Source organism: Gekko japonicus, unplaced genomic scaffold, assembly GCF_001447785.1.
Source record: "Gekko japonicus isolate JY-2015 unplaced genomic scaffold, Gekko_japonicus_V1.1 scaffold1263, whole genome shotgun sequence".
NCBI classification, from domain to species: Eukaryota; Metazoa; Chordata; class Lepidosauria; order Squamata; family Gekkonidae; genus Gekko; species Gekko japonicus.
Genome location: NW_015173165.1, coordinates 486,585 through 509,616, shown reverse-complemented (window position 1 = coordinate 509,616; position 23,032 = coordinate 486,585). Strand labels below are relative to the sequence as shown.

Below are 23,032 nucleotides of genomic sequence, written 5' to 3'. Positions count from 1 at the left end.
AGCTGCGGTTGTTCAGTGAGAAAGAGAATGAGAGCTAAAAGCTGATTGTATAGGAAAAAGTAAAGTTAAGTTTAAGTGAAGAACAGTTAAAGGAAAGTCTGAGTGTCCTAACTAACTGGAGTGAAACAGTGAACATATATGGCATTGAGATAAGCAGATGTTACAAAGTTACATGCAAAGATCCCTGTCAGTGAGGGATAAGATTGAGTGTGATACCAAAGCAATTGTACATCATTTACACATTACTAGTTACCTTGTATCACCCTCTTATTTAATATTTATTTCAATAAATCCTCTTTTATTCAAGTTTATACCAGCTATGAACGAAATACTTCCCAGGACCACATAGTCCCTCGTAAGCCTTAAAACTCGGTCTACCAAACTAGTAAGAGCCAAAGTAAAAGCATAAAGGTTTGGAAATCCTTAAAATTTCCTGGTGGCAGCAGAATCTACCCAGTAAAGAAAAATAAAGTGAACTTTTAAAGTGAAACTAGTCCTCCCCAATAAGGACTTATTGTCACAAGGACGTCACAGTTACACTTCAGAAAAACACGTCGTGGCTACCACACGGGGCAGCCTGGTATTCATGACCTGCTCAGATTGTCAGTAAACCCTTTTGGCTTCTCTTGCCAGCCATGACACATTTCTGCAGTAATGCTGCTTTTGCAGCTGTTTTGTTTTTCGCTTGCTTTGGCTACATATTAAGTGGCTACAAAGTTCCAGACAGTCATAGCACTCTTTGCCTGAGAATCCCCTGCCCACAGAGAATTCCCTCAGCAGAGGAAGTCCCACCCACTAGTGATAAGATGATGATTAACCTTCATAAAATGTTGCACCAATGTGCTGTCATAGACACACACACACCCCAATTCCAGAGGCATTTCTCAACCACAGGGAAACAGACAGCCACTGGGCAAATCTGATTAGAAGTATTTCTTCCTATCCCACCAGCACCAAGAGTTGCCCGTGTCAACTGGAGCCTAGCTCAAGCAAGCAAAAAACTTTGAAAGGTTGCTTTGAGGGGAAAAAAATTAATAAAGCCCAAGATGACGTGCTGCTAGATTAACACCATGATTTGCAAGTAAATCTCTTTGGCTAAAGACCTTTCTTCTATGAAACTGGATCAATGGTGAATGTGCGGGAACCCAGACTGATACAGATGACCACAACAACATTACTGAAATAAAGTGAAGACAGACCACTGCATAGCTGGGCAGCTTTCTAGAAATACTGTACGTGCAATGGGCCCATGAATACACCCACCAACTCACATATAGTGTAACATGTCATATGAACATCCATCTTTGTGCGTGTGACATCACGGAGCTCCAGAACCCATTCACCAACAACAACTCTCTTTTTTTTGAAAATTGAAAAAAATTGCAAGGATTGGGTGTACAAATTTATGGCTGTACTTTGGGTATCCCTGCACCATACTACAAGGCTCTGGAATCTGTGAATGTTGTTTGGTATGTATGTATCTGAGGAAAGCAATGTAATAGGACTGCAGTAGAGATACACTTCACGGAGAGACGCAAGTCTTACTGGTGAAGGTGCCCATCACTTTGCCTTCCAGTTTCTTAGCAACCGATTCACAGAGCTGGACGGCAATGTCAGCTGCAACATTCTTGGCTTTAGGAAGAGAGAAAACCAAGTGAATTAAGGTTTTAACAATACTAGTTCAGACAGTTTGGAGAGAGATTTGCTTACGTGCTTCCTAATGATTTGTAGATAGACGTTTGCAGCCCACCCTCCCTCCAAGGAGCCGAGGATGGCATTCAGCCACACATTAATGTGATTTAGCTGGTTAGTCTGCGAGCTGAACTGTCCACATGCATTCTGTGAAATTTGCAGCTCCTTGGAGATTTGAACCGGGCATTCCCAGTTCTGAGCAATCTTGCTCCTCTTTAGAAGACAGCTGCTCACTGCATGGTGCTGAAGTTAAGGTAGTCATTGCAGGGCATTCCCATGCGGTTTAAGCTCCTCAGAGGAAGTATGACGTATCAACTCTTAAGGGAGACATATGACAGGTACAGAAGGCAGATTCAGGTGGGTGGCCGTATTGGTCAGAAGGCATTACTGATCTCACATGAGAGGAAAGGATCCCTGTATGCTTGGCAACTCATCTGATCTGCTCGTGTAAATATTTAGCAGCACATACGCTTCATTAGGTAACAACTGAATGCTCTCATAGGGTCTATTACCCCCAAAAGTCCATTTAGACTGCTACTGGAGGCAGGGAATTGAAGGCTCACTTGACCTACATGGACAATAGAGATTCTGAAAATAAACCAGCTTGTATTAGGCACAGTCTGTATATTTTAACATTCTGTGCTAGGGATGTCTGTTTATAGTATAGTCTGTACCCAGTGTGCCTGGATGATACAAGTGGCTGGGACTGCCAAAGGGCTAATTTTGACAGCACAGAAGGCCAAAACAACCACCAACATATATTCTGAGATGAGACATCTGACTGACTTGGTAAGAAGAAGAAGAGGAAGTGTGTTGAGGAAATGGATCAAGAAGAGTCTTGGAATGCTATTTGGAATGCATTTCATCACCATCTTGGGGATTACCCACACCACAAATTATGCAGTCAGCCATCCCCATTTATCCCTGTTATCTCTCCCTCCTCCCTTTCTCTTGTCTTCCATCTAACAACTGAACCATCAGGAAGTACCACACTTCTAAAACTCAGCTGAGTAAGGGTTTCTCTTCTATTTTGCCCTATGAAATGAATGAGACACAGTTCCCCCTCGGTTACAATGCAGGTGAGATGGACAGAATGCCTGAACCACCATGGCAACGGACAGCCCAAGTCAGCTTAGGCGTGTGTCCTTCCAGAGGTACACAGAAACTTACCAATCAGGTGATCCTTCATCTTCTCCAGCACAGGGTCCATGTCCTCTCTGGTTAAACTTTTAGAGCCCACAAGGCCTTTCAGCATCCCAAACATGCCTCCAAGGCCACCTTTCTTAACGCTGGAAAGGAAAAGGTGCTGTTACGCATCACATGGCTTTATGAAGAAACCAGGCATGAGATGAAGACCAAGACAGTATTCGGTTCCTCTTGACCTTCAAAAAACCACCACAGCTCTTTGTATGCAGTGTCTGCATGAACATCTGATAATGGGCTTGGTAAAAAGATGGCCTTAGCAGTATTCAACTGAATCCTAGCTGCAGTACAGCACAGGGGTGTGTGTGTTAAGTAAGTACCTCTTTGCACAAAAAAGTGAGGCCTTTGGTTTACCTAGCTTCTTTGTTTGCAACAAACATGCACTCTTTACAACAGAGGGTCCTAGGAGTCAGACTTAAAGGCACAATTGATTCCCCGTTTGCCAAGGTCTGCAGTGAAGCACAAAGCAAACCCAACTCATTTCATGAGAACAAAATAAAAGATCAGGGAATTAACTTCCCAGGGACAACAGCTAGTTAAGTTTCATGGCCATGCAAAACTTGCATTCAAGCAGTGCTGTGTGTATCTTGGGCAGAATCTATCCAACTGGTGCTTTTTTTTGGAAAGGAGTTATTATGTTAGTGAAAAATACTGGGTACATCTGGGTGATATCAGGATCAGAACTCTACAGGATCGGGGGGGGGGGAGATGCCCATTATTATTTATTCTATTCCTACCCCCACCTTCCTTCATTCTTCAGCCAGTACCTCTGGCACAGAAGCTACACACAGAGCAACTGGGGGCACTTTAGAAATGGGAATGTGGGATGCGCCCAAAGGGCCAGAGGGGCCTCACCTGGCACTTGAAGAGTTGTGAACCACCTTCTCTTCTTCGGTTTCTTCTTCACTCTCATATTCCAGATCACGGAGACGGCCAGGCTCACGGTCAGGATCCGCAAGGACCTGAATTGGGGGAAAGAGAGAAATCTGGGAGTCAACATACATCCCACTCCCATGTTCGCACATGAACCCAAGTGAACAGTATTAATTACTTCTCAAAGGGATATTCTGGAGAGTGGGCCCTGCATCTGTACCCTGTTTCCAAGAGTTAGGAGTACACTGTGCTGCTTCTCTTTCTCTCTCTCTTTCTCTCAATGAGAATTCATGGTCAGCTGAAGACATTCCAGAGTCCTTGGCTCTGCTTCCTACATCAGAAACCGCCCAGATGAGATGCCAGGAATTCTGTGTTCAGAACTCCAAAAACTTTTTTTCTTTGAAAATAAAAGGAGTACTGGAGACTGATTCAGATTGGGGCTACAGGGGCTACGCACACTTGGGTGCCAGTTTCCAGACCTGAAACAGTTCCAAAGAAGAGCAAAGGTGCAGGCAGCATAAGGGGGTCCGTATGTATTCCCCCATGGGAAACAGCATCTCTGCAGGCTTGTTTCAGGTTGGAGGAACAGCACAGAAGAAAAATACAGCCTCCCCCAGTCCCAGTCAGAAACAGACCTCCCCAACTGGGTGTAACTTACAAAGAAACAACAAGTGGGAGCTCCAAACATGGAATCCCCACCATCTTGTCTAGTTTGACCCAGAGTCTCCCTTAGAAGGAGAAGAGCAAGAGCAGATCCCACTTCATACTGCCAAACCACACAGCCCCTTAAAAAAAAAAAAAAAATTAAGTCCATATTTCTGTTCACTCTTTGCTTTAATTGCTGAAGAAATAGTACTGGAAGTAAAAAGCATTAAGAACACAGTGAGGTTGTTAAGGCCATGTGCATAGGAGCCGTTAAGTTGTGTCACAATGGCAAATGAGCCTGTTTTTCCAACAGCATTTATGAGAACATTCTTGGAAGAGAGGCCTTAAGAACCCCACCATTCATCTAAAGTCAAGTCCTCAAGTCCCTTGTCTCACCATTCTTTTATAAATATCAGAAGCTGTTTCACAGGTTCACATTAAGACAGGGGGAAAAGGCAGGCAAGGATATTAATTCCTATGCTAAGGCTGCAGTCTTATGTACACATTCTTCAAAGTAGCTTCCAACTGCTTACTTATGTTACTGTTTTTTTCAGTCAGCATCATTAGCTTCCGACTAAGCATGTACAGGATTGTGCTGTTAGCTTACACATCTGACAGCCTGAATTAATGTTTCACTTTTGCATATGACAGCTCAGCCACTGACTGGAGCACCTTCCCAGATTAGGTGAAGAGAAGAGTACACATCCCAAACTTCTGGAATGCAAGCTGCTCTGGTTCACTTGAGTGAAAGGTAGAGAGTGAGGCATTTTACTGCAGTTCTACAGTACCATGCCAGGGGCTCAAGCAGGTATTTTGCATTCTGACAACAACCAGAAGTGTTTTGGATCTTACCATATCTGGGTCATACTCTTCCACAGGACAAGCGTCTGCATTTCCATTGGTAGTTGAGTTACTATAATCAAGTACTTTGGCATTAGAGTTCCCCAGATCCCACACCCTGGGCTTCTTCCCCTTGTCTTTTGAGGTGTCCGGCTTTGGGGACTTGCTAGGAAAGCAGAGCAGAAAGTCCATTAGGTCTTAACAGTGAGGGAAATCACAGCTCCAAATCATTTATAGCAGCAAACTTTGTGGACTCAATTCAAACTCCGTGCTCTGTTACACTTTCCAATATCTAACTCAAACTCAAATTAAGAGGGGTGTGTGTGTGTGTATGTCCCATTCACTGCAGTAGTTTATTTCTGAAAATAGTCCCCAAAAACATAAGCCCTGTGCTTACTGAGCTCATAAAACTACGGCTGCGTTGTACTACATGAGGCTTGGGGGGTGGGTGGGGTGCCTGTGACTGGATGATCCTCCACCACACAAAGAATCCCCTCTATCTAGAAAGCTGCATATCAGTGAGAGTGTTCTTCATGCATGGAATGTTTAATGTATAGAAGCACTCCTGCCTGCAGTCGGAAGTAGCACAGAGCCCACATGCATGTTTACGACCCCAGGGAGAACTTGGCCTGAGAATACTGACACTCTAAGGTACATGAACCTGTGGGAAGCACAGCTTAATGAGGACTGCTGCACATGTTCCGATACTTGCAGGTCATTCCATGTGCACCTGGTAAGATACACACTTTCTTTTACAGCCTATATTAATACCACATACACCCACAGCCAATCATGGATCCCTCCAGTGGATGTCTATGGTCAAAGAAAAGCTTATTTCTCCCACATATTACAGTGTACGTCTGGCTTACACATGGCATGTGCCATCTAATTTTGTGACATGCAAAGCTGCCATTACCGTTCCAAAGCATTTACAGAAAAAAGAGGTCACCCATCAAAGCCACCAATGGTGGCTGGAGGAACTCTATGAAAATGAAGCAACCTTCATTTCTACATGAAGATTAAACAAGTCCAGCATGAAGCTGTGCCTTTCAAGGTGAAGTCAGTCTCACTTCATCTGCACTCAGCCTTACTCTCGCTAGTTCTCAGGGGCCATGGTAAACTTTTACAGCTCAGGGACACATCTACAACAACGTGACTATCCGCACTCTGAGTGTCAGGATGCCGAGGCAAGGCAACACGCTTACTTGGGTTTCTCTCCCCCCTTCAGGCGTTTCCTAAAGAATTCCTCCCGGTTCTTCTGCAGGATCTCATCCTTGGTCAGTTCCTCCCTGTCTCCGGCTGCGACAGGAAGCTCCTCCTTAACAGCAGGCACTACTTTGGGGACTGCAGCTGTTTCAGCTCCTGAAACTAAATAAAATGGCCTTGTCACAATAAAACACAGCGACACAGAAGGACAGAGGTGTGGCAGTCCCGGCCTTAAGACAAAGTGGTTAGTGAAAAACAAACGAGCATTGCTAAACTGGTCCAGCTGTGCAGATCTAGCAAAAGCCTGAACTGGGGCAAGGGAGGCATCCCTCAGTAAAATGAGTTAAGATTATATACATCTGATGCTTTTGGCTCCTCAACTAAAGCTATTGCGCATTTGCATGTCAGGGTGTCCCTGTTTATTTTACTGAGTGTGATCGTTCTGCACAGCCATACGCGCACTGAGGCGTGGAGAACAATAAAAATTCTTTAAGTCTTAAGAACATTTTAGCTTATGGATCTGCACCAGCACAGGCATGGCAGTCACCTACTCACCTTCCTTTTTGGAACCTTTGTTTTTCTTGTTCTTAGTTTTCTCTTTTGGTTTCTCCCCTCGAGTTTCTATCATAGACTTCACTGTTTTTTGGGACTTTGCCGACTGTTCAAATGTCTTCATGGCAGTGGGAGCTCGGACTTTACTGCTCTCCTCTGCTTCCCTGGTTGAAAAGGGGGGGGGGGTAGGTTACACAACTGTGCCCATTACTCACCATGCAGAACAATACACATTTGGAATTCCTGTCCCTACCCTCCTTCTCCTAGAGAGAACATCTCTTGGAATGATCTGACCATGTTCCCCTCCTTGCCCCAAAGCAACAAACCATTTGCCCCTCTCCCTTTCAAAAATTAAAACTTATTTTTCCCTTGTAATTTTCCTTGTTGAAGTTTCCTAGGGAATGTACTGTTCGCAGGGCCAGATTTAGCCCCATACCAAACCCCATTCAAAAGCAGCCTTTCATCAAATCCGGGTTTAAGGCTAGTTCTGGATCTCAACAGGTGCTAAGAAACAAGCTACAGATAACAAGGTGTTTAAAAAACCCTGTTAAAAACAAACTACAAGTAAATTCACTGTCTTTCAAGGGTGAACAAAGCTATTAGTCACATTTCTTATGCTGCTTTCTAGGGGCCCTAGTGCCCTTGAAAAGCTGACTCAAAAACCACTGATTGTAGTCGTTTTCTACCTTACTTCCAATGCACATCTCCTGGTCCCTGCTGAGATCTACCTCCTCTTGTTTTCCTACCTGTTAGTGCTGCCCCCCCTTCCCTCCTAAATATAGCACTGGCCACACAAGGGCAAATTTACCACATTCTCTCTATGGAGAATGACTGGTCACCTCTTAAGGCCACAAGCATGACTCCTGCCAACCCTGAAGCTGAAAGCTGGTGGAGATACTGGCAAGCGCAGCCCCAGTCTTGTCCCTTAGTACATCACTGCTCACACTGCAAGTTGTTCTGAACCAAGCTGGGAAGACCAGGCCAACTTGGCTTAGTTTAACAAATACCTCAGTACCCAGGGGATATATATACACAGCTCTGCCAGTGGGCGACCTTTTTCTATTGCAGTCCAGGTTTATCCAAAAGACATAATGAGCATAGGAAAAGCCAAACACAGCAAAGATACACAGTTTATTAGTAGGACCATGCTCCTTTCTGCCTGCACTTATCATTTCTATTGAGGCCATGTCCTCAGCTTGGAGAACGCAAGACACTTGGAACAAGACAACAAACAGGACCGTGGGTGAAACCTGAGCGCTGAAAGGGTGTAGCCTGTTACCGTAAGAGGCGTAAAAAATCTTCTTTAAAATCAAAGGTGCCATTGAGAAGCCCAAGAGTTCCCTTCTGTTGGAATTCATTGCGATATTTGTCCCGGAACTCCTTATGAACATCGTCTATCAACTTGTCCACGTAGGTTAGGGTCAGAATTTTTTGAAATCCAACCTGCCAGAGAACTGTGATTATTATCAGAAAAACCAGAATGACATTTTAATTAGCTCTAAAAAAGGCAGCTCATGCACAGTTCTTTCTAAACAGTGAATAATCCAAAGAAGGAAGAACATTTGTGAAAGGCTGCCATCATGACAAAGGGCGGTGGAAGACTCAGGGAATGTTCAGCGCTGTTCAGAGTCTTCCAAATCAAAGGAAACAGAATGACAGCTGACAGGCTCGACAACCGTGGGATGAGAAAAAGTCTTTCAAAACACTATCTGTTCTTCTGCAGTCTTTTAGAAGCCCTCCTTCTGTTTCCGTTTCTTGCCTCAAACACAGTAATGCACTTACCACAAAGACCAACTCAAACTGATTGTCCAACTTGTACTTTAGTGTAAGGGCTTCATGGTTGAAAGAGTTACTGCCACCTCGCTCCTGAAAAGACAAATGGGGGGGGGGAGTACATTAGCAAGGCAAGCTGAGTCACATAAGGCCCACATTACAGAAGCCATAAAGATAGAGCTTCAACTTTGTTGGCATACAAAAAGGCTGGTGACCTATTTTTTTCCTGCCTGCTGTGCAGGACGGCTAGAATTAAAAAAAACAACCCCACCCTAGGAGGCAGTGTCAAATGCAAGTATCCAAGCAACCAGGTATCTTAGGTCTTATTTTTTCCTGCCTGCTGTGCAGGAAGGCTAGAATTAAAAAAACAACCCCATCCTAGGAGGCGGTGTCAAATGTAAGTATCCAAGCAACCAGGTATCTTAGGTTTTCCCAGACCTGTTTATAAACATCTATTGTTTCAAGGTCACTTGATTTACCTCTAACTCCTTCAACTCAACCAGCAACACAGTTTCTGCCAAAATAAGATTAAGACGTTTTGCTATCCAGGATCAGCTGTATCCTCACTTATCCTGCCAGTATAACAAAACACCCAGTGAGTGATTCTTAGTACAACTTCTGTTGAAGTACCTTGGCTTTGTGAGAGGCACACAGAGAGTTAGCCTGCTTCTGAAGAAATCAGCATTGGAATATTGTGCATGTATGTGCAGAGGAAGGCCTGGTGTGATCTGGTCCATGGGGTCGCGAAGAGGCACTTGACTGTGCGACTGAACAACAAAAATGTGCAGAGGGTGAATCTCAGACACTTCTGAAGGGTTTAAGGTAGTGTGCTGGGGAAAGACCTCTGCCTAAGACTCTGAAGAACTACTGTTAGTTAGGAGTGATTACAGTAGGCTGTATGGACCACTGGTCTGCCTCAACATGAGACTGTTAAACACCACCACCCTTTGATAGCAAACAAGAAGTGAGGAGCCAGAGAAAATGCAACAGAAAATCCGTGATCAGGAGGTGATATGCCAGCAAGCTAACATGCGTAACACAGCCACACCCATGTGGAAGAACCAAGGCAGGCTGAGCACCCCTTCATTAGCAGAAATGAGAATAAAGGAGACAGAAGATAACCCAGTGAAATGTTCCAATTATAGGATATTGCTAATCATTTGTTGAATCCCATGAAGATACATTCTGAAACAAGGAACATGTTTGCAGGGCAGTACCATATGGCAATCCAAAGCATAGGAAAAATGAAAAGAGCATACTCTTTTTGCCTAGAAAGCGGCCTTCTAAGTGCAGGTAGTGTGGTCCAATGGCCAAAGAATCAGGCTTGGACCCAAAGGACTAGATCAGATCTCACCTACCTGAGACACAGGGTAATGATAGTCAAATCATCACATCAGCCTCAAACTCTTTTTGCGTGCAAGGAAAAAAGACAGAGGAATATTGTGGCACCAGCTGCTACATTACAAAAGTTTAGTATGCTTTAAGCAGAAACTCTAAGACAAGAAAATCAGAAGCATTTTACACTTCTCATGTAGGTTTAAGCCCAGACCCAAGTTTCAAACAGGATGTAAATCCAGAGGAGTTAGACATGTTAGTCTGTTGCTGCAAAGTAGTAAAAAGCCCAGTAGCACCTTTAAGACTAACCAACTTTATTGTAGCATAAGCTTTCGAGAAACACAGCTCTCATCTGACAAAGAGAGCTGTGTTTCTCAAAAGCTTATGCTACAATAAAATTGGTTAGTCTTAAAGGTGCTACTGGGCTTGTTACCATGAAACAGGATGCAGATCTAACAGTCTCATCTAATGAGGCTACTCTTAGTTCTTTCAGACTGATGGTATGAACTACAATGTGCAATTAAAGTATCCCAAATACACATCGTTGCTCAAGCACGGGTGTACTGCCATCCCTCCCTCTGCACTTTCCTTCTCATGCTTGACACTGAAAAAGTATTATCATTAGGTGTGGAAACCATACACAGGCAAGCTGAAGTCCAGTTTAAGAAATACTCCAGAATACTTAGAAATAAGTAACCTTTGCATTACTGTTCTTGGACAAGGAAAGAGGATTGCAATACGATCAAGGGATGGATTAAATTAAAACAGCAGAAGGGAGAAGGGCTACAGAATGAAATTCAGGAAGAAAAGGTTTGGGAGAGGGGATGCCTTTACTTTTTGTTTCCTCACATGGAACTGCCTTTTCAGGTGTGCAAAAAACCCTCCAAAATCCCTGGAAACATGGCAGGTGCACAGACTGATATTAAAAAAAACACGTCAATATTACACACCTATAATTTTCTGAACTAAGAGACGGCTACTAGAAAACAAGAAATCTGCTAAAATAAGAAATCTCTGGAGGAAATATTAGACTTCAGCATTCAAACCTGCAATTTAATGGCCAGGCTTATTTATTTTCCCACCAGATAATGTAACTTATTTGTAGTGAACCGCTAAACAAAATTCCCTACAGATTTTAAATTAAACACAACTTGCACCTTGCTGAATTTTTTTTATTGCATTAGTTCCTTTCTTTTGACAGTAAGGTCCTCAAAGTGGCATGCAACATTTAAAGACACCCATATATTCACTTTAGATAAAGGTACATGCACAAGCAGGTATGCACACTAAACTATCCCTTAGTTCGCTGACTTTGCAGTCAACATTCTGATGCTTACTGCAGAAACCCAATTTCTTCCCTGACCAGCGCAGCTCAGAAACTAATCATGACACACAAAACAGCCTGTCAGGAAACAGATGTGGATGAAGCACAGAAGGTGAGAGAACGGGGGTTATGATCCAGGAGGTCGCTGGTTCCAAACCTACCTCGGCCACAGGCTCAACATCTGAAGAAGTGAGCAGCGACTCACGAAAAGCTGACCCAGATTTTGTTAGTCTTTAAGGTGCGGCTGGGCTCCCTCCTCTTTCCTACTGCATTAGCTCACCAGGCAAACCACGCTGGCGCAACACCAGCCCTACGATACACGGCTAACAACATCGGCCTGCCTTACAGGCCTGTTGTAAGGCTCCCAGCGAGAACATACGCGAGGCACTTTGAACACTTGAAAGCGGGACATGGATGCGAAGTACTCTGTGTTGTTATTATGAAAACAAATAACCCTGGAGAAACAAATAACCCTGGAGAAAAGATCTCCTCCTCAATACCCAAAGCTCGAGAAGCTACGAGCGAACGAAGGCCTGACCGGGGGGGGGGTTCTGGCCTGGAGGAGGACAGACCGAATGAGCGCGTTCACGGGCGCAGTGCAGGCCGCCGCGGGGCCGCGCACGCCCTGGAAGCACCACAGGACAAGGCCCCCTTTGCTGAAGATGGTGAAGAAATCGAGCATGGCGGAATCGGGGGGCTCCGGGCCTCGCCCGGGGGAAGGAAGGGGGGAAGCTGAGGTAACGGGGTCTGAGGCGCCGGGAAACCAGCCCGACTTCCTTACCCACGTCAGATTAGTCTCTAACACTACGCGTCACTTCCGCCGGAAGCGGCCGGTCGAAAACGGACCGGGGCCAATGGAGGAAAGAAGACCTATGATTGGGTCTTGTCGTCGGAAAGCGGAAGTTGGCCAAACCATAGAGAGTGAGAAAAGACAGTCCGTTTGAAAAATCTCTCTCCGTCAGGGGGCCCGTGTGAGAGGTAAGTAAGGGGCGGAGCTGAAAGATTAGTTAGGGTAGATTCAACCAATCGGGGGCATAGGGGCGGGGCGTTAGCCTGCAGCACCTCTTGCGCTTAGGGCGCGCTCATTCAGGTTGCGGGATGATGCGCGGAGGGGTGATGTTTGGCCGTCTGCGGCCCCTGGTGGCGGCGGCTGGGCGGCCCCTCGCCAACCCCGTGGAGCCTCGCCGGCAATTCCGCACTGGCGAATCCCGGCAACGCGATCGCTTCCGAGGTTATGAGCCGCGTGGTTCCTGGGGTAATAAAATCTCTTACATTCACGCTGTGCATGCATTTGAGAGTATATAAAAAGTTTGTTTTTATTTTGTTCTGTTGCCCCTTTAACCTGCTTTTTCTCCAGAGGAATCCAGGGCGACATATATGGTTTTCTTTTTCTGCCTGCTACCCTGCGGTAACCCTGAGAGGTAGGGTGGGCTGAGAGAGAATGGCTGGCCCAAAGTCTCACAGTAGCAAGTGGGGATTTTAACCAGGGGTGGACTACCCTGCCTAGTTCAGCAGTTCAGTAACTATACTAGAAAAAGTACCCGCATTTGTGAAGCGGGGTGTGTGGGGTGGGCGGGAGCATGTTTTCAGGGATTGTTGATACCGCAAGCATGTGCCAGTGCAGGAGGCTGAAGTGACAGGATGCGTTTTCTGCTTCGAAGCTGCCCATTGCTTTGGGATGTTCTGCCTTGTTAAAAGGTTTTCGCTTATAAAAATGGTGCTGTATGGGGTCGTGAAGAGTCGGACTCAACTGTGCCACTGAACAGCAACAACAAAAAGAAAAAGAGAAGAGAATGGATTTATACCCCGCCCTTCACTTGGAGTCTCAGAGCGGCTTACAAACTCCTTTCCCTTCCCCTCCCCACAACAGACACCCTGTGAGGTGGGTGGGGCTGAGAGAGCTCTGACACAAACTGCTCTTTTTCAAGGACAGCTGTGCCAGAGCTTGTGACTGACCCAAGGTCACATCAGCAGGTGCAAGTGGAGGAGTGGGGAATCAAACCTGGTTCTCCCAGATTAGAGGCCGCACACTTAACCACTGCACCAAACTGGCTCTAAATATTTTCTCCAAATAAAGGGAGGGACCAGAACTTCTTTATTTTTGTTAGTGTTCTAGTTGCGTTGCGGGAGAAGCTAGTGGGTCAGTGGTAGAGCATTTGCTAGGCATGTAGAAGGTCCCCAGGATCTCTAGTTGAAAGGTGATGTGAAAGACTCTCTTCCTGAGATCCTGGAGAGCTGCTGCCTGTCTGAGTAGACAAGATTGATTCAGAATGAGGCAGCGTCATGTGTTCATTTTAAAAACCCCACGCTGAGGACAGTCCCAGGATGTTCTGAAGATACACAGGTGCCTTGATGGGAGGCTGCTGGGGACCCCTTTCAACCCTGCCTTGAGTTTCATGATGGAGGAAAGGCAAAATGTACACCTGATGTTCCAAAGAGATCCTCCACCACCTGATGCTCCCCCCAAAATCTGCCTGTCTGAAGTTCCATTTTATTACCCTTTATTCCTTCCCACCTCACTCCCTAGGCTGTGTGGATCTGGGCTTGAGGCTTGATTGAAATAAGGCATGAAGCAAAAGATATTGCCTGAGTGACTTTGAATGCACCTGACCTCTCATTGCAGCTGTGCTGGTACTTGTGAAAACCAAGCTAGTAAACCATTGCAATATCTGTGGAGGCCCTGCACAGGTAGCAAGCCCAGTGTGAATGTGATGTGAAGGAGCTTTTCTTTTTTCCCATCTATGTTATATTTAACACAGCCCTCAGACTCAGTTTCTGGGTGCACCAGAAAGTGGTGGTAGAATCCTAAAATTGTGGTGTGAACTGTGTCACTTCAGAGCACAGGCTCCATTTTTAATATTCCCTATTTATTTTTTAAAAACCTGCTGCAATTAAATTATTGAAAAATAGCCCATTCTCTGTTGCATGTATCATCTTAAGGGGCTTCTACTCTCCCCCCATGCATATAGGACTTCATTAAAATATGATCTCACATACACATGCTGAAGTGGTACAGACCAGTTTACAACCTTTGGACTGTACCACTTTATCTTGCATTAGAAAAGGCTTCAGATAGGGCTCCCAAATCGCGGCGAGGGATCTGCATGTCTTTGCAGAATCCGTGCCGCTGGGACAGCGAGACGCGTTGCACCGCCGTCACCAGGACATGACGCTACGCATCGCTCTGGCAATGGGGCTGTTTGGAGCCCCGTTGCCAGAGCGATGCGTTGCGTCAAATCCTGGCGACCGCAGGTGCAACATGTCTTGCTGTCCCCACGGCATGAATTCTGCGAAGACATACGATCCCCCGCCGCAATTTGGCAACCCTAGCTTCAGAAGAGGCATTCTGTGGGTGGTACTAGCTGGCTTCTTTTGGGGGGCAGGAAAAATATATTCTGAACTGTAAACTGCCATGTTACATTGCTTGTCTGTGACAAAATCACAACCAAATTCTACCATTGAAGAATACTCCCCTCCTCCTACACTTGAGTTCTGTGTAAATCAGAAGCTTACAGATGTCCTCAAGTATATGAGTTGACTGAACATTGTGGGCGGTTTTTCAAAGTCCTTCTTGGGTCATCAGAACCAAGCAATTACTGGGGCACAAAGTGCAAGAGAATCACGGAGTGTGATAAAAGTCACCAAGGCCAATGAAGATTTTGCTGTTTCATTTGGTACATTATTAACTAGTGCTGTGCCCTGCTGCGTTACTATTCTGCACTAATGTAACCTGTGTTCTAGAGTGGAAGAAGTTGGATTCTGCTGGATTTACCCAAAGTCCATCTAATCCAGCATTTTGTTTCCAGTGGTCAATAGCCAGATGCCTCTGGAAGCTCCCATACTAGACAAGGTGAATGCTTCCTCCCTTAGCTTACTTCCCAAGTCTGTTACTCAGAGATGGTGGAGGTGGTCATTCTTGGGTAATGTGGGTTTTTCTGGGCTCAGGATGTTCTAAAAGTTCACGAACCAGAACAAGGTTCCCAGTCTCACATTTTGCATAAAAAGGGGAATGGATAACTGCATTTCATTTGTACATTTTTATATGCAAACTAAGTTAGAAGTTATGCATTTTTGTTGTTAAAACAGTAAAATAAGTAAGCATTGTCTACATCTTAGCTTCCCCCCCCCATTTTTTTTCCCCTCAGGAAAAAAGGGTGTGTTTTCTCGCACTTCAATGTTTTGGGAAATCTTACATCTTTAGTCAAGAAGGGGGATTCAATTGTTGGGGAGCTTTCTGTTTCTTCACTGAGGAAATGCCATCTCTGGACACCTTTGAGCCAGTGTGGGGTAATGGGCAAAGGGGCGGGTTCAGCTTTTCGAGCTCCCACTTGGCTACGTGGTTGCAGGGGATTTGCAGCTGCAGGGTAGCACTGGGTATTTTCTAAATCTATTCTGTCTGCCCTTCAAGACACTCAAAGTGGTTTTTCCTTTCCTCCATTTTGCCCACAAGTGAACCCTGAAATGTAGGTTAAGCTAAGAGGGAGCAACTGATCCAAAAACTGCAATGTCAGCTTCATGGCTGAGTGAGGATTTGAATTTAGTGGCTTCTAAAGTACATTCTCAGTTCACATGGGCTGGTAGCGGAGTCCAGTAGACCTGGCTTGAACCCTTGTGTAAATGTAGAGTGGAATACTTTTCAAAATCTTTTGCAGCAAACTGGGGTCTCAACTAAAACTTTCTGGGCCTCCTTGGCTGACACATCAATGAATAAAAGATTCCCTGAATGTAAAACATTTATGGATTGTTGTAAGGTGCCCTGACCCTGCCTTGGCGGGAAGGGCGGGGTATAAATTAAATAAATAAAATTTTAAATGGGCTTTTTTCATAGCAAAGATGGTGGTTTTATATCTCTGTTGAATACACTGAATGCTGTTTGCTCAATCGTCTCCATCTTTATATATGTTTTTAAAAGTTAATTAAGTAACAACAAACTACAAGAAAGGAAAAAGTAGCATTCCACAGAGGTTGGCAATATGTGTACAGAATTATACCTTCACTTTTTTAGATCCCAGAAACCAGTAATATTCGCTCAGTTGTTAGCGGACTTTTGTTTTGTGCACAGATTTTGGGAAGGAGATGGCGGAGTTCCGCAAGAAGCTGAAGGAAGCCCTTCCCGGTAGCGACTGGAACCCTCTGGGCATTTCGAAAGATCTCCCTCCCGAGTGGGCGGACATAGTCATTGTTGGAGGTGGGATAATTGGCTGGTCCGTTGCCTTCTGGCTGAAGATGAAAGAGTCGCAGAGAAATGCAATTCGGGTGGTTGTGGTTGAGAGGGACCTCCAGGTGAGTCCCTGTTGGTCTGAGATCAAAATGGGGCCTTGCTCAGGAGAAAATCTGAAGCATAAAGTTTAAGGGGAAGTGTGTCTGATGGGCTGCTGCAGTACGGGTTCCCTTCTGTGACGAGGACCTGACTGAAACTGGAGATAGTCAGGAAGGCCGTTCACTCTGTTGCATGTATAAACAAGAAAGAGAATGGTGGCAGTTCCTAACTTAAACAAGAATCCTATGGGTGTACAAGAAGCTAACAAATGTAACTTTTCAATTCAAATTTTATTGATTTATACCCTGCCTTTCTCCCCAATGGGGACTCGAAATTGCTTATATCATTCTCATGCCCTCCGTTGTATCCTCACAACAACTGTGTGAAGTAGGTTAATATGAGGGTGCGTGGCTGTCCCAAATAGGGTTGCCAGGTTCCCTTGTTGCTCCAGCAGAGGGATTTGGGGGGCATTCTGGGGGTTGGCAGGGACATCATGTGGGGATACTCTAGTATTTAGGCGGAACTCTGTGGTTTTTTTCATCTCAAACCATAGAGTTTGCCCAGTTTGGTGTAGTGGTTAAGTGCGTGGACTCTAATCTGGGAGAACTGGGTTTGATTCCCCATTCCTCCACTTGCAGCTGCTGGATGACCTTGGGCAAGCCATAGTTCTGGCACAGCTGTCCTTGAAAAAGAACAGTTTCTGTCAGAGTTCTCTCAGCCCCACCTACCTCCCAGGGTGTCTGTTGTGGGGAGGGGAAGGGAAAGGAGTTTGTAAGCCACTCTGAGACTTCTCAGGTAGTGAAGGGCGGGATATAAATCCAATCTCTTCTCTTCTTCTTCTTCAAATACCAGTGTCCACGATGCAGTGACATCATTGTGTTGGGGACGTTGTGCAGTGATGCCCCTGTTTTGGGGTGGGGTTTCCCCCACCAGCCAGTTGGTCTGTGGTGGGGAGAAGCCCCTGAAACCGGGGGATCCCCCGCCTGGACCTGGGGGCTGACAAGACCACCCCCAAGGTCATCCAGCAAGCTTCCATGGCAAAGTGGGGATTCTTGAGTTTGTATTGCCTGTGAGCAAAGTTGTTTTTCGTGGGGGGGGGAGGCTTATTGCTTGTGCTTTTGAACTACTTGGGGGGCTTTGTTCTTGAGCTGCAGAGCTAATTTCCACCACCTTCCCCCCTCTCTCTCTGCTTCTTTTAGTACACCAAAGCATCTACTGTGCTGTCTGTGGGAGGAATACGGCAGCAGTTTTCACTGCCCGAAAATATCAAGATGTCCCAGTTCTCGGCCGAGTTCTTGCGCTCGATCAATGTACGTCCATGAGTTTTTGTGGGGGTGTTGTACCTGAGGGACCTCACTGTTGTCTTTGTGACTGGCTTTTCTCCGAGCGTTACCTTTACTAGCCCTGTTCCCTAGAAGAGGACATGTGGAGGAAAGGGAAGAAGACCCCGCTCTTGGATGGGCAGCTTGTAGCTGCCATTTTGATGTATAGAGTGCCACGGTGTTACTTCTGAACAAATGTCTAACCTGTACACTACTCCACGTGTCTGGTTAGCAGAAATGTACCTTTCCCCAGGTGCGTCACACCCTCCGATTGTGTATCAGGAGCCGTTTTGCAATTTGCTGCTGTCCTAAGCAATGCATTGTTATAGCAGCCATGTTGGGGTACCAGCTCTGTGGATGGGCCTCCCATTGGCTGGCTCACCATCTGCTTAACCCTGAAAATAATGGTGCTGCCTCCTATCTTGTTCCTAAGAATGTTGCAGGACTTTAAAAACAAAAAACCTGCACAGATCGCAAAAGCAAACAGTGTCCTCATCAAAGCCATGACTATTTTTCAGTTGAATATCATCTTCAAAAAATGATTGGGAAAAGGTGGCTGTAACGATTCCTTGTCTTATATGTGTGTGTGCCGCTTTAAAAGTTTGGTTGCATGGCTGTGTGATAGAATAGAGTGGTTGAAGAGACAAGTGTGGTGTGATTGGTGATTGACAGAGAGGGGGAGGGGTTTTAGAAAGGGTTTCTGAGTGGATGAATGGGTATGTCCTTCAGGAGTGACAGTTAGAGGTTTGACAGTCGATAAAGACAGTTGTTAAGTTTTAGTTCGTTCTGAGGTCTGAGGGAGAGAGACAGTCGTGTGTGATACAAGAGTTAAGTTCTGTGTATGAAGAAAAGTTGAATATATAAGGAAACAAAAATTAAATGAAAGTCTGAGTGACAGACTGGAGTGAAATAGGAAATGTATATGACCCTGAGTAATGAGTTACAAAGTTACTTGAAAAATCCCTGTCAGAAAGGGAGCAGATCTTGTGTGAGACACAACGAAATTGTTAAAATTATTCACATTGCTGGTTACATTGTTCTACACTTTTATTTATGAACTGTTTCAATAAATCTTTTATTTAAGTCTGCCAGCTCTGAAAGAAATAATTTCTTAGGAAACACATAGACCCTCATGAGACTTAAAAACTCGACCTACCTATCCAGTGATAGCCAAAAGAAAGTATAAAGGTTTGGAAAGCCTAAAATTTCCTGGTGGCAGCCTAACCTACCCAGTTAAACAAAATAAAAAGAACACTTTAAAGTGAAACCAGGCCTCCCCAGATAAGGAGACGTCACAGTGGCATTACACTTTTAAAGTGATTCTGAAGTTTTCCCCCTTTTCTCTAGATGCATCTCTCTTCTCTTGTGTGCAGACACACATGGACTGCTTCCTTCTTCCATTCCGAAGCTCTAGCAGTGCCTGTGTACTTAAAAAGGGGTGCCTCTGTTGTATAAACACGTGAAGCTGCCTTATAGTGAATCAGAACCTTGGTCCATCAACGTCAGTATTGTCTACTCAGACTGGCAATGTCTGACCAGGGTCTCAGGCAGAAGTCTTTCACATCTTTCACACCTGCTGCCAGGTCCTTTAACTGGAGGTGCTGGGGATTGAGTTTGGAACCTTCAGCATTGCAAGCAGATGCTCTGCCGCTAAGCCACAGCCGCCAACAGGCTAAGAGTGCTAAGTGGGAGCCAGTTCGCATCTTGTGTCCACCACAAATTCATTCAGCTGTTTTCTCACCCACAACCCCTTGGTCTAATACAGGGGTAGTGGTACTGGCCTGCCCTAACCTGGATACTAGCCTGATCCTTGGAAGTCCAAGGTGGCTACGAGTGGCAGGCGATGACAAGCCACCTCCGAGCATCTCTTGCCTTGAAAACCCTATGGGGTCACCAGAAGTTGAATGCGACTTGATGCCATTTCCCACCACCTATGTTTGCCTACGTTACATAGCTGTTGTGAGGGTCCTAAGATCTGGCCTCTGGAGAACAGGTCTACTCACCTGAGTCTACTATATTGGTAGTCGCCCTGTGCTGAACCTTAGAAAGCATATCAGCATTTGGGTGGTGGTAGGGAAACACTTGCAGTCTACTTTGTGGGGCTTTTTTTTTTAGTGAAATATGACACCCAGCATTATAGGTCAAGTATCATAGAGGTGGAACAATCACTGTCAGACTCAGACTTTTGTCAGAACCCTGCCTAACTTAACAAACAGGAAGTTGCTTTAATGTTATCAACCTGGCCAAACTACTTAGCCAGTTATTCATGTCCCACTTTTCCCTGTGACTCAAGGCAGCTTACAAATCATACTGAAAAGCATAATGGGGTGTGCCAATAAAAATTAAATCAGTTTCCCCCCAGCTCCATTATAGCCTGTGGGGACCATTATAGTCAGTGGGCCCATAGGCTATAATGGAGAATCGATTGGGGTATCTGGTGCTCTGAGGGGACTGTTTTTTGAGGCAGAGGCACCAAATTTGCAGCAAAGCTGTTGGCGCCTCTCATCAGCCCCCCCCCCCCCGTTTCAAAAAGATTGGACCAGGGACTCCAGTTCTATGGGCCCCAGAAGGAAGTGTCCCCATCCTCCATTGCTTCCAATGGAGGCAAAAAAGGCCTCGGTTCATTTGTGAGGTCAGCTCATTTAGTTTTGTGTACCAGTGCCTCCTAGCACAGCTTAGAGGGAACTTTGGTCCTGCTTACCACTTAGCACTATATAAGCACTAAGTTAATAGCTGTCATGACCCATCCCTTCCTGAAGACAGCAGCTCATGAAGTATTGACAGAGCCACTTTTTATTTCCAGGATTACCTTGGCTTTTTCAATGAGCCACCCATCGATGTCCAGTTTAATCCCATGGGTTATCTCTTCTTGGCCTCAGAGGATGGAGCTGCTGTGTTGGAAGAGAATGTAAAAATTCAAAGGTACGGACCTTGAGGGAGACTGTAGTTGAGAGGGAAGGGGGGTGGGAGGAGGAGGACAACAGCTGCACCAGTTGTGTTGATCAAAGAGGTCATTGGAAAAGGCACGTCGAATTGATCTCGGCTGCAGACCAGCTTCCTACCTCCAGTGTCCAGATTATTTCCTGGCTTTGGATTCTCTTTGGGTGAACACGCATGAAACTCCTTTACCTTAGTCACAGTGCTGGTATTGTTTGGCAGCAGCTCTCCGAGGTCTCAGGGTGAGGCCTTTCACATCACCATCCACCTCACCCTTTTAACGGGCGATGCGTGGGATTGAACCTGGGACCTTTGGCATCCGAAGCAGATGGTCTGCTACTGGGCCATGGGCACTGCCCTTTGCTGTAGGCTATTGCCTGTCTTTTATGCGTCAGTGATTGTTTGGGAAAACAAAGGTAGTCTTCTTCATCTGAATCTTTGGACTGTTCTCCAGTGGCAGAACCTTGGACAATGTGGGTTAGACTAGATATCAAAGGGATACAGAAAGTCTCCCTTCTGAAACGGTGACATGAACCCTTTGAGGAAGAGCTCTCCACCCTCTCGATCAGGCAGGCAATTTAATTCACAAAATCCACCCTTGATGATGAATTTAAAGCAGGGGTCTTTTCGTAGAAAAAGAGCTTGGGGGACTCATTAGCATAACTCATTCGCATATGCCACACCCCCTGACATCACCAGAAGTGTGTCATAAGGCCACCCCCCCTGACATCACCGGAATTGTGTCATAAGGCCACACACCCTGCCCCCAACGGTCCCGGCCGCGGCGGGAGTGTGAGGAAGCCCCGCGAAGGCCCTCCCTGGCCCCAGGCAGGCAGGGGTGGGGAGAGGCAGGGAGGAAGCAACTTACCCTCCCTCTTCTCCTGCCTCCTGGCTGAATGAGGGCCGGAAGCGGGGCGGCCGGAAGCAGGGGGCGGGGCTTCGTCATGTGCCCCGCCCCCCGTACCTCACCTGTGGGAACTGCGATCCCCCCCCAAAATGACCTCTGATTTAAAGAGTGATACAAATGAAGACTCTTTTCCCTGTAGGCTTGATTGTTTTAAAGAAAAGCACGTATATGATTGTTCATCACTACTGTCTCCCATTTCTCCTTGTTAATGAGTCTTAGGCAGCTGGGCTTTCAGCAGATGGGTTGGCTTCAGCTAACCCAACTTCATCGTTGGAGGAGGTGAATGACCACTCTGCTCCCACCCCTGATGGTTATGTCTTGTCTACTCAATTCATTTGTATTCTGCCTTTCTCTCCAATGGGGCCTACATTGTATCCTCACAACAACAACCCTGTGAGGTAGGTTAGGCTGAGAGAGTGCGACTAGCCTGAGGTCACCCAGTGGGCTTCCTTAGCCCAAGTCGATATTCGGCCCCGGGTCTCTCAGATACCAGTCTGATACTCTTAACACCACACTGGCTTTGTTTAATTACCCATAGAGGTGGTTTGAAAATTGGAAAGTATCATATATAAGGTCTGTCAAATGGCAACTCACTCGTGGCAACCCCAGCAAGGGGCTGTCGATGCAGGTGAGAAGCAGAGTTGTTTTTCCATTGCCTTCGTCTGCAGATGTCCTCCTCGATCATCTTCCATCCAGGTACCAACCCCGCTTAATTTCCAGAATTTGATGAGATCGGGCTATACCCTGCCACCTTCCCTCCTAAAGTATCTTTACCGTCCCTTTAAGTGCTCGGACTCTAACCTGGGAGAATCTGTCAAATGGCAACTCACTCGTGGCAACCCCAGCAAGGGGCTGTCGATGCAGGTGAGAAGCAGAGTTGTTTTTCCATTGCCTTCATCTGCAGAGGTCCTCCTCGATCATCTTCCATCCAGGTACCAACCCTGCTTGATTTCCAGAATTTAATGAGGTCAGGCTATACCCTGCCACCTTCCCTCCTAAGGTATCTTTACCATCCCTTTAAGTGCTCGGACTCTAATCTGGGAGAACCAGGTTTGGTTCCCCACTTGGAGCTGCTAGATGACCTTGGGCAAGCCATAGTTCTGTCAGAGCTGTTGTCTCAAGGACAGTTCTCTCAGAGCTCTCTCAGTCCCACCTACCTCACA

General features: G+C 45.9%; 2 protein-coding genes across 2 annotated transcripts in view; one reads left to right on the top strand and one right to left on the bottom strand.

The window, feature by feature from the left end:
* The window catches only part of SRPRA (SRP receptor alpha subunit), a 19,446-nt gene extending 7,215 nt beyond the window's left edge, over window positions 1-12,231 (bottom strand). Inside the window, exons 1-9 of the mRNA XM_015422507.1 lie at window positions 12,000-12,231; window positions 8,794-8,877; window positions 8,291-8,454; window positions 7,015-7,175; window positions 6,459-6,621; window positions 5,266-5,419; window positions 3,751-3,857; window positions 2,863-2,981; window positions 1,546-1,632 (exon numbers count right to left, since the gene is read on the bottom strand). Coding sequence (XP_015277993.1) covers window positions 1,546-1,632; window positions 2,863-2,981; window positions 3,751-3,857; window positions 5,266-5,419; window positions 6,459-6,621; window positions 7,015-7,175; window positions 8,291-8,454; window positions 8,794-8,877; window positions 12,000-12,125 — 1,165 coding nt within the window. The 5' untranslated portion in view covers window positions 12,126-12,231. The remainder of the gene's footprint in view (window positions 1-1,545; window positions 1,633-2,862; window positions 2,982-3,750; window positions 3,858-5,265; window positions 5,420-6,458; window positions 6,622-7,014; window positions 7,176-8,290; window positions 8,455-8,793; window positions 8,878-11,999) is intronic.
* A 313-nt stretch (window positions 12,232-12,544) lies between these two features.
* FOXRED1 (FAD-dependent oxidoreductase domain containing 1) overlaps window positions 12,545-23,032 on the top strand; it is a 21,964-nt gene continuing 11,476 nt past the window's right edge. The window contains exons 1-4 of the mRNA XM_015422506.1: window positions 12,545-12,698; window positions 16,506-16,726; window positions 17,903-18,013; window positions 20,829-20,947. Coding sequence (XP_015277992.1) covers window positions 12,545-12,698; window positions 16,506-16,726; window positions 17,903-18,013; window positions 20,829-20,947 — 605 coding nt within the window. The remainder of the gene's footprint in view (window positions 12,699-16,505; window positions 16,727-17,902; window positions 18,014-20,828; window positions 20,948-23,032) is intronic.